Here is an 11,279-nt window from a genome sequence, read left to right as displayed (position 1 = left end):
AAATCTGACATGGAGGCGGTGATGCAGGCTACGTCCGAGGAGATCAAGAAAGCGACCGAAACTCATGCCGAGGCCCTCGCCACGAAAGATGCTGAGATTGCTTCCCAACTGGCAAAGATCAAAAGTCTAGAGGACGAGCTGGCGACGGAGAAGGCCAAAGCCACTGAGGCGAGGGAACAAGCCGCTGACATCGCCCTTGACAACCGCGAGCGCGGTTTCTACCTCGCCAAAGATCAGGCCCAACATTTGTACCCGAACTTTGACTTTAGCGCCATGGGAGTAATGAAAGAGATAACCGCCGCAGGACTGGTTGGTCCCGACGATCCTCCCCTGATTGACCAAAACCTCTGGACAGCGACTGAAGAAGAAGAGGAAGAAGAAGAACAGGAGAAAGAAAACAATGAATAATGTAATTTTTAACATTACTTTTATCTTTTACTGTCACCTTGTAGTGTACTTTTCCGCCATTCGTATATGTTTAAGCAACCCTTCGCCATAACTTTTTATATCGCCGTTGGATATTTTGTAAGTCATATTGGAATGCTTCCGCCGTACACTTTTTAGTCGCTGCCGTCTTATGGCTTTAAAAATTTAAGAATAAGTCTCATAGTTCAATCCCTCAACACGCCAGAGTAGTAAAATACTCAACATCCTGAGTGACCGAGCACTCGCCTTCCCTCCTATTCATTCGCCGACCTTATATCTTGCGCTATTTTTCACGCGTCATATGATTGAATTACGCCTAACGATTTCGTGCCTTAATTTTAACTAGGACTTGTTGCTTGGTATTCCACCACCAAGACTTTAGACGTTTTTTCCCTAATAGGAAGAAACGGCCTCCATTCTCGAGGACTTCGCCCGGGGCTTTGCCCGCTCGGGGCTTACAATGCTTGGATCCCAATGGCCATTTGGGGGTCCCAAGACTTTTGCCTAGTTAACGGCGCTCGTCGTATTCTGGCGAGACTTACCCAGCACATCGTTTACGGGACCGGCGATCACGTCAGACTTTCCGGAGGGTGATTCCCAGGCGTCAAAGGCCATTTGTGGAATCGCCACAACCTTCAGGGTTCCAGCAAGCCCCTTTGGGGATCAAGTTTGTCCCACTTAGTGATCGCCGTAATTCTTTATGTCGATCGGCAATTCCGATCGTCAGGGAATCCCTGGAATTTTTTGGACACGAATTTCGCGAATTTTCGTTTTATTTTATTGATTTGTCGTTGCAATACATTGGAGAATTTGAGAACACTTCAGAAAATCTTAAAGATATCTGGCTCCGGCGATTCCGCCTTGTTCACTTTCTCGCCTGCGATCAACTATAAAAGTAGCGCAAGCTCAAACCATTGAACGATCGAGGTAACCGCCTCCCATCAAGCTCTTCTAAGTGATAGGCCCCATTACCAAGAACTTTAATAATGCGGTAGGGCCCTTCCCAGTTGGGAGTAAGCTTGTTCCCCGGGGCTCCCGATCGCCACTTGAGGACCAGGTCGCCAACCTGCATATCTCGGACGCGAACCCTGCTGTTGAACTTTGCCGCCACGCGCTGCTTCATCGCTGTTTCCCGAATGTGCGCCTCGTCGCGCGTTTCCGACAAAAGGTCCAGCTCCACCGCCATGTTGGCCTGATTTTCCTCTTCAAAACCTGGTCGAGTCCGCCATGTAAAGTTGTCAATCTCCACCGGCAACATGGCATCTACCCCGTAGGTCATTCTAAAGGGGGTTTCCCTTGTAGTAGATTGCTCGGTGGTGTTGTACGACCACAGCACCGCCGGAAGTTCATCCAACCAAGCTCCCTTAGCCTCCGCGAGCCGTCGTCTTAGTCCTCGTAGGATTACCCTGTTTGCAGATTCCACCTGCCCGTTCGTCTGCGGATGCTCAACAGAGGCGAACCTCATCTGTATGCCCATTTCCTTGCAGAACTCCCTTGTTTGACTGCTTGAAAACTGGGTCCCATTGTCAGATACGATCGCCCTTGGGATCCCGAACCTGCAAACAATACGCTTCCAGTAGAAATTGACTATCTTTGCAGAAGTAATCTTGGCCAAGGGTTCAGCCTCAATCCACTTAGTGAAGTAGTCCACCGCCACCAATATAAACTTCATTTGTGCCCTGGCGGTCGGGAAAGGTCCAACTAAGTCCACACCCCACATGGCGAAAGGCCACGGGGCGCTCATCGTTACCAACTCTTTTGGCGGTGCCTTAGACAAATCCGCGAACACTTGACACTCCTTGCACTGCTTCACGAAGTCCATACAATCTTTCCTGAGGGTGGGCCAGTAAAAACCCGCCCTCAACACTTTGCAAGCCAAAGACCTTCCCCCGATGTGGCTCGCGCACACTCCTTCATGTACTTCAGACATTATCGCTTCGTACTTCTCTGGCGATACACATTTCAACAATGGCGTCGAGAAACCACGGCGATACAAGTGTCCGTCAATGAGAGTATAGTGACTCGCCTCCCGCTGCTGCTCCTTCGTGCATTGCTCCACTTCTGCCGGGTCCCCCGCCAAGATAGATATTATGGGATCCATCCATGTTCTCCCTCTGTTCACGCAGGCCATGAGCTCGCCTTCGATGCTTGGGTACGCCAGCGTTTCCTGAATCACACTTTTGTTATTGCCGGGCTTCCGCGTGCTTGCCAGTTTGGCTAGCGCGTCCGCCCGCTGATTTTCTGCCCGAGGAACGTACTCCACCACGACCTCTTGAAAGAGTGTCATCAAATACCGTACCCGCTCAAGGTACTTGATCAGATTAGGATCTTTGACCTGGAAAGTTCCCTTCACTTGATTCTCCACCAATTGTGAGTCCGTTCTTATCAACAAACTCCTGATCTTCACTTCCTGCGCCAACTTCAATCCGGCGATGAGAGCTTCATATTCTGCTTGGTTGTTCGTTGCTTTGAACTCGAATTTCAGGGATTGCTCCAACACTAGTTCCCCCGGCCCTTCTAACGTTACTCCCGCGCCGCTGCCACTACTATTGGAGGATCCATCCACGAAGAGAGTCCACTGAGTGTCCACTCTTTCAAACCGATCTGGAGTCAACTCGACCACAAAGTCAGCTAGTGACTGCGCACCAACCGTGCCCCGCTTATCGTATTGCAAACCATACTCTGACAATTCAACCGACCAGGCGACCAATCTACCTGATAAATCCGGTTTTTGTAATACTTGTCTCAAGGGCAAATCCGTCCGCACCTTCACGGGAAAACTCTGAAAATAAGGTCTCAACCGCCGGGCGGTGACGAGGACCGCCAGCGCCGCCTTCTCAATTTTCTGATATCTGACCTCCGCGCCCTGGAGTGTGTGACTAACAAAATAAACAATTCGATGCTCGCCATCTATCTCCTGCAACATCACAGAACTCAGAGCACTATCGCTCACAGCAAAATACAAATGCAGCGGGTGTCCCTGTATTGGTTTCGACAAGATCGGCGGTGACGATAGGAGTTCCTTGAGGCGAACGAAAGCTTCCTCACACTCCGCCGTCCACTCGAATGCGACATTCTTGCGAAGACACTTGAAAAAAGGAAAAGATCTGTCACCAGACTTGGGAAGAAACCGAGATAAAGCTGCTATTCGCCCCGTCAAACGTTGGACCTCTTTCACATTGGAAGGGCTTTTCATCTGCTGAATCGCCTTGCATTTTTCTGGGTTTATCTCGATTCCTCTGGATGTGATCATGAATCCCAAAAACTTGCCCCCCTGAACACCAAAAGAGCATTTCTCCGGATTGAGGCGCATACTGTGCTTCCTTATTTCGCCAAATGCTTCCTCCAGATCTTGATGATGGTCTAAACCTCGTACTGATTTAACAATCATGTCATCAACGTAAACCTCCATGTTTCTTCCCACCTGCCCAGCAAAAACCCTATCCATCAATCTTTGGTAGGTAGCCCCAGCGTTCTTTAGTCCAAACGGCATGGTGCGATAGCAATAATTGACTCTGGCAGTCATAAAAGCCGTTTTGTCCTCGTCTGCCGGGTGCATGCGGATTTGATGATAGCCAGAATAACCATCCATCAAGCTAAGCAGTTCGTTGCCCGAGGCACCATCAACAAGGCTATCGATGCTGGGAAGGGGATACGAATCTTTTGGACATGCTTTGTTTAAGTCTGTGTAATCTACACACATTCGCCATTTCCCGTTCGCCTTCTTCACCATTACGACGTTCGCCAACCACGTCGGATACTTCACTTCCCTGATGAACTCTGCCGCCAACAACTTGTCGACCTCCTGTTGCACCGCCTTCCCTTTGTCGCCACCCAAGCGCCTCCTAATTTGTGAAACTGGCTTGACACTTGGATTCAATGCTAACCGATGGCATATGAAGTTTGGATCAATTCCAGGCATGTCTTTGCAGCTCCAAGCAAACAAGTCTAAGTTCTCCCCAAGCAATTTTGTCAGGCGCGTCTCCTGCTCTTCCGTCAGTCTGGTCCCAATCTTCAAAGTGCGATCGCCAAACTTTAGCGCCTTCGTTTCCTCAATTGGCGTGGGCCTATTTACTCGCCCCTCGCCCCGAGGATCAAGATTTTCATCCGAAGCTTCGATTTCATAACATCTATGACCAACCAACGCACTCTTCTTGCCGTACAAGTTAAGGCAATTATTGTAACACTCCCTCGCCATCTTCTGGTCCACCTTCAGTTTTCCCACCTTTCCACTGCTTAGCGGATACTTGACCGCCAAGTGGGCTGTCGAAATTACAGCACAAAGGCGATTCAATGTATTTCGCCCAATGATGACATTGTAGGATGCTACCACCTGGAGAACCAGATACCTTACCTTCAAAACCCTAGCACACTCGTCTTCCCCAAATATTGTGTCTAGATCAATGTATCCCCGCACCATTACTTGCTCCCCCGCGAAACCTACCAAGGTTCCCGCGTATGGAGTTAGATCATTGTCAGTTAGTCCCAACTTGTCAAATGCATCACCATAGATAATATCAGCCGAACTACCCTGATCCAGGAGTACCCTTCTAACGTTGAAACTGTTCATCCTTAACTGCACCACAATCGGGTCGTCCTTATGAGGCTTTATCCCCTCAAAGTCCGCCATCGAGATTGTTATGTCAGGGTGTACGAATCCAAAAGCGACCTCATGAACGGAATTAACGGCACGAAAATGGCGCTTACGCGCCGCATGAGTGTCGCCACCGCCGCCAAATCCCCCGGCGATGGTGTTGATGGTCCCGACGGGCGGTCCTGAGTGTTGAGCGAACGTGTCATCAGCCCCTTTTGTGGCGATAGCCGCTGATTCTTGCTTTTTCTTGCCCTTAGTGTCCGCTCGCTCCTCCTCCCGCTTGTGCGCTTTGTTTTGATCGCCACCATTGCGCCACTGGCCTTGACGATTTCCTTGATATCCCGCCCGAATCAACTTATCAATCTCCCGCTGCAAAGTCCAACAGTCATCCGTATCATGCCCGGCGGACCGGTGGAACTCGCACCACTTCTTGGGATTGGCGTCCCGTGGCTGATACTTTGGGGCCTCCGGCTCATCCACTAGATTTGCGTCGCTTGCCCCTCGGAGCATATCCGATACATCTGTGTTCATCACCATATCAGTTTCCTCCCGCTGGCGATGAGACTTAGATTGCCAAGGCCGACGTTGTTCATAATCATCGCGCCGTGGATACAACTGTTCCTTGGTCGGTTTGAATACCGACTTCCCCTTACCTGGCCTCTGCTGTTTGCCATCCCCCTTATCTTCGCCGCTCCTATCTTTTTTCACGCGCTTGGGCGACGTGTCGCCCTTTTCCAACTTCGCGCGCTTTCTTTTGAAAGCGTCGTCCTCCTCGTCGAGAATATAAGTGCTGGCACGAGCACGCATCTCTCCCATCGAGCGCGCCGGCTTACGTGTCAATTTGCTGTTCAACCCTCCCGGCAGCAAACCGTTTTTAAATGCTAAAGCACAAGCTCGAGGCTCCTCGTCCTCTACCTTTACCGACGCCGCGCTATACCTTGCCATGTACTCTTTCAGTGACTCCCCTTCCTGCTGGCGAATATTGTATAGGTCATTGATCGTCACCGGCTGATTCTTATTTGCCGAGAATTGCACTAGAAACTTGGATGAGAAGTCTCTGAAATTTGAAATCGATCCACGCGACAAAGTTGTGAACCACGCCATCGCCGTCGATTTGAACGTCGATGGAAACATCCTGCACTTCACCGCATCTGACGCCGCAATTATCACCATTTTCGTATTAAAATACAGTAGATGATCTTTCGGATCGGAATCTCCGCTGTAAGAATCCAGAACTAACGTTTTCATGTTATCCGGAATCGCCACACTCTCGACATCTTCCGAGAATGGACGGAACTCAGCCACGGAATCTGCTTCTCTGCTTCCATCATCTCGCTGCTCGCGACGGTAGAAATCTAACTGAGCCTGTAGATGCTCATTCCGCTGCTGGATGTTGCCAATGCTGCGCATCAAATGGCGCCATTGCTCCTACGTCACCGCCGGTTGTTGTTCCGGAGCAGGTGAATTCCCTGGTGAGTGCTCCCGAGATCCCACCTGTGAAGGCGATGGAGGAGGTGGTGGTGATGGAGGAGGAGAGGGCGACTGTACTCCTGCCGTTCGCACCGGAGAATCCAGGTCCACACGATGAGGCCGCCGAGGCGGCGAAATCCGCTGTCGCATTGGTGAGTGATGTTGCCTCCTGCGTCGAGTCTCCATCCAAACCAGAAACGATGCAAACTCGATCGGAAAACCAACACTAGTCACAGAATCAAAATCGGAAAACCAGAGAGTTGCCTAATCACAATCAGAAGTAACTTCATGCACAATCAATCCACGTGAAAGACGGCGCCAAATGTTCTGGGAATGAACATTGAGGAAAGGTATAGTACCTAAGGGTAGAGAGATTGTGCTAGAGAGAGAGAGTAAGAGAGAGAATGCTGAATTTCATGTGTTATTTCATCCAATGAGCCAAAAAAGTCCCTTACACTTGATAACTACCTCCTATTTATAGAGCTTGGGTACTACCTATTGGGCCAATTGGGCCTCCGAGGTCAAGGCCCATCTGAAGGCCAGGGCCCTGCCCCAGGGCGAGATACATGCTGGGCGTTGCCCCTCTAGGGGCTCGCCCAGTCCAGCATGGTTGAGCGGGTCCAATCTAGATCAGACTTAAATTTTGATAGATTGATCGGGTTATGGCCTAGCCCATTTTGATACCTCTAAATAAAGTTGAATTAAAATTGAAGTGACTTATATTTTGATTTATATATGAAAATGTGATTTCTATAGCGTAATGCTTGTGAAATTTAATTGTAAAACCCCGTAGTTAATTATGTCTATTGTAGAAGTTAAGATCGGTAACTTCACCGAAGTTGATTAGAGTTAAACTTGTTATTAAATAACACAACCAAATACCCCAATAATTGATTTTGATTGGAGAATCAATCATAGTACTTCACCAAAAATTGATTTTAGGCTAAAATCCCCGGTCAAATGCAAAAATTAAGAGAATTTACCTCTATTCATTATAATCTTGAATCCATCGTAATTTTTCACCGTATTTTTAAATACGCAAACACAAATTCACAAATAAGAAGGACTACAAATGAGTTAGAGCCTAGAGGACAAGTCTTATCACATTTGAAAACAAGAAGAGGTAAAAATTGGTAAAGAATAAGGTGAGAGCTTTAGGCTATTATGTTTCGAAAGTTATCAAGTCACCTTAGATCCTTCTATTAATATTACTGGTATGACATGAAGTCATGAATGATGATGACCCACAACAACAACATCAATATGGTGTGCAAAGAGGTCCCCCAAGTATCTGTCTCCACTATCCACATCTTCACAAGCCCTGTGTGTCCCCATAACTTTTCAACTCTCTCTCTCTCTCTCTTTCTTTTCTTCCTTTGCATAACTACCACATGATTTCAGGTTCCATATTGCATCTTTCTCTCTCTATTTCTACCTCTCATGAACCCACTCATCATCACCATCCATCAATTATCGAATCAAATGGAGTAACAAAGCACTTTCTCGGTTTCCCTGAAAGTGCTTTTGTCCATTTCTGCTGAGCTGATTACTGCCAAAACATGTTTCAAAATTGAACAAGCTTCACTTGACAAGTTATTCCTACTCATATAACATTCTCCTTCTCTGTCCCATTCACTCTCCTTGAATAAGAACACCCAAAATGAATGTTCCTGTTCTGTTCCTACCCATTTGGGTGATGAGTGTTTCTCTTTCCTCTGCAATTCTTCATGCTGCATCCTCCATTTCTGTTTCTCAATCTTCTGCAAATGCACAAGCTGAATCTCCAGGTACTTTGCCAAATAAATAAATCAATGCTTGATTTATGTTAAGTATTTTTTGAGTTTCTGCTAGCTCCATGCTTGATAATGTGCTTCTAAGAGTTAGCGGAGTTGGTTCCAAACACTAAAAAGTTCTGAACTTGAAACCCCAGACAACAAAAGCTCACTGTTTGTACTGTACTTTCTATTTCAAGTGTGGTTTTTGAAAAATGCAATCTTGCAATTAAAGGATTGAAAATTTTGCATTTTTATTGCTCAAGTCGCTGAAAAATGATATACCCTTTACTTGCAATCTTGTAGTCATATATAGTGATAAAACAAGTTTGGTTCCTCAGTTTTGCTTGCTTAATAGACATGGACAATTTGATATGTCTCCTCTGACCCTGTGGAGATCTTACTAGTCACTACCCTCTTGTTCATAGATTTAGTTTCATGAGTTGTGAACACTCATCAGCATTTTTTAAATGTATTTTAGTATTGTCTTATGTTGAAACAGGATTTCAGGAGGTTAGAATAGTGCACCACCATAGTTTGAATAAGAGGATTCTAGTAGCACTAATTGCTTGTTCTGCACTTCTTGGAGGAACCTTCCTATTCTTGCTATATGTCTGGCTCCGTCGACATAAATATGTTCGAAGCTCAAATGGTAAAAGCCTAGGAACCATGGGTATGACTATTTTCTCTCTTGAAACTTTTCTTTTGCTTTTGCACAGAGGTAATGCATTGCAGGCACAGAAAAAAAATCCATTTTTGTCGCTCACTCATTTTACTTATTGAACTTGTAGAGGTTGCAAAAGCGGAAAGTGTAAGCTCTGTTAATGCTAAACTTAATTACTCAAGGATGGCAGATAAGAAGAGTTCAGTAGCTATTTTCGACTTTCAGCTGTTAGAGGCTGCAACAAACAATTTTAGCACAAACAATGTAATGGGAGAGAGTGGCTCTAGAGTTGTTTATAGAGCTCGTTTTGATGAACATTTCCAGGCAGCAGTGAAAAAAGCAGATAGTGATGCTGATAGAGAATTTGAGGTGATAGTCCTTTAGAATTAGTTTTGAATATCAATTTCGTAGGATGTAGTATTTCCGTTTACTGAATTTGCCTTTAGTTACTGCACTAATTGCAGAACGAAGTGAGTTGGTTGAGCAAGATACGGCATCAGAATATCATAAAACTTCTGGGCTATTGTATTCATGGTGAATCAAGGTTTCTTGTCTATGAATTGATGGAGAATGGATCTCTGGAAACTCAATTACATGGTAAGTTTTTCAGTAATGTTGATTCTGAAAACTGAGAAAAATACTGTTTAGTGGGAACTTAAGCATCATATGTTGTTCATTGGTATAACCAATTGTAGGGCCTAATCATGGATCACCGTTAACTTGGCATCTCCGGTTAAGAATTGCAATTGATGTTGCTCGGTGAGTTTACGACGCATATTGTTCTAAAAACTAATTTAATATCCCTTGTTTTATGTATAATGAATGATACGTTTCATTTGGTAGAGCATTAGAATATCTCCATGAGCACTCCAATCCTCCTGTGGTTCATAGAGACCTAAAATCTTCCAATGTTCTTCTGGATTCTAACTTCAATGCCAAGGTTAGTTCCTTAGTGACCTATTAATCGTACATGTTACTTATGTCTTCACTACCCTTACTGAGTTTTGTGATTCAGCTATCAGATTTTGGACTTGCTATAGCTTCTGGAGTGCAACACAAGAACATGAAGATGTCAGGAACTTTGGGATATGTGGCACCTGAGTACATATCACATGGTATAATAAAACATTCATTATTATCATTAAAAGACAAAAACATAAACCTTCTTGCCCTGTTTGCTCCTTTCTTGAACAAAGTGGTTGTAGTATTAATCATTTCTTAAAAACATTGCTTCAGTGTACCTTTCAACCTTATCTATGATGTCAATTGATTTGGGTAGATGACCACCTCAAGTGGTAATGATTTTAGTTATATTTGTTATTGTATAAATTACGAGTTACTTTTATCAGAAAAGGGAGATATTAGTGAATTCTTTTACATTGGTTAAACTTTGAGCTTTAACTAAAATATGGAACTTGATGTTTTCTTTTCTCCTATTCCTCAAAACAAAATATAACAATAGCTAGTTTTTCAGGTAAACTAACTGATAAGAGTGATGTCTATGCTTTTGGGGTTCTCCTTCTAGAACTCTTAACAGCAAGAAAACCCATGGAGAACTCGTCCTCACAACAATATCTATCCCTTGTCTCATGGGTATGTTTTCTTTCATAAGCTTTTCGTTAATGGATAATTGAGATACTGCGTTCTGTTGTACTTGGTGGTTAAAACTTTAAACTTGCAGGCCATGCCTCAACTAACTGACAGAGCAAAGCTTCCGAGTATTCTGGATCCTGTTATCAGAGACACAATGGATTTGAAACATTTATATCAGGTTCATTGAATAGAGGCTCTGTAATGTAATCTCACATGTTTTTCCTGGTTTGTGATAAATGCTGAATCTTAAGTTGACATTAACATTTTACAGGTTGCTGCAGTGGCTGTACTCTGTGTCCAACCAGAACCAAGTTATAGGCCATTGATAACAGATGTTCTGCATTCTCTCATCCCTTTGGTGCCTGTTGAGCTTGGAGGGTCACTCAGAGTTACAGAACCAATCAGCTCTGAGAATTCTCACTGATATCAGACAATTGTGTCTTCAAAGATGGTATTTGTGCACCTTTTTTACCCCACAATTGTGTTTCCCACTGATATCACTCATGTTTTTGATCGAGCTCAACCATATAGCTGACTTCACTTAGTGGGATAAGACTTGTGTTATTATTGTTGTTGTAAAGAGAAATATCCAATTATGATCATCCTTTTCCAGGTGGAGCCATCCTTTTGTATGCAACCTTCCATGATTGCAATTTGGTTGTTCTTTGTATTAGTTGTAATTCAATATAATATTATCATCTTTACAAGCTATGATACACAATCATTATTCATAAGATAAAAGTAAGTTATACTTGTCTCA

At 44.8% G+C, this 11,279-nt stretch overlaps 1 protein-coding gene across 2 annotated transcripts; it reads left to right on the top strand.

Annotated features, from left to right (window-relative positions):
* Nucleotides 1-7,784: 7,784 nt before the first annotated feature.
* Nucleotides 7,785-11,279, top strand: LOC130748088 (probable receptor-like protein kinase At1g80640). 2 transcript variants are annotated; one of them, XM_057601186.1, is made up of 10 exons: nt 7,785-8,277; nt 8,744-8,935; nt 9,054-9,295; nt 9,391-9,523; nt 9,622-9,685; nt 9,770-9,866; nt 9,942-10,041; nt 10,401-10,519; nt 10,608-10,697; nt 10,791-11,279. In XM_057601186.1, exons 1-10 carry the CDS (start codon nt 8,151-8,153, stop codon nt 10,941-10,943), a joined length of 1,317 nt encoding a protein of 438 aa, XP_057457169.1. In that variant the 5' UTR covers nt 7,785-8,150; the 3' UTR covers nt 10,944-11,279. The 2 variants fall into 2 exon arrangements, with proteins under 2 accessions (XP_057457169.1, XP_057457170.1); XM_057601187.1 differs by having other exon boundaries at nt 7,787-8,277; nt 8,765-8,935.

The sequence above is a fragment of the Lotus japonicus genome, chromosome 3 (genome assembly GCF_012489685.1).
Source record: "Lotus japonicus ecotype B-129 chromosome 3, LjGifu_v1.2".
In the NCBI taxonomy this organism is placed as follows: domain Eukaryota; kingdom Viridiplantae; phylum Streptophyta; class Magnoliopsida; order Fabales; family Fabaceae; genus Lotus; species Lotus japonicus.
Note: the sequence above shows the minus strand (reverse complement) of the source record. Positions and strands in the feature narration are given on the sequence as shown.

Coding starts and splice junctions, on each gene's coding strand:
- LOC130748088 (XM_057601186.1), top strand. CDS start 8,151: ATGAATGTTCCTGTTCTGTTCCTACCCATTTGGGTGATGAGTGTTTCT. Junction 8,278..8,743: donor TGCACAAGCTGAATCTCCAG/GTACTTTGCCAA, acceptor AATGTATTTTAG/TATTGTCTTATGTTGAAACA. Junction 10,042..10,400: donor ACCTGAGTACATATCACATG/GTATAATAAAAC, acceptor CTAGTTTTTCAG/GTAAACTAACTGATAAGAGT.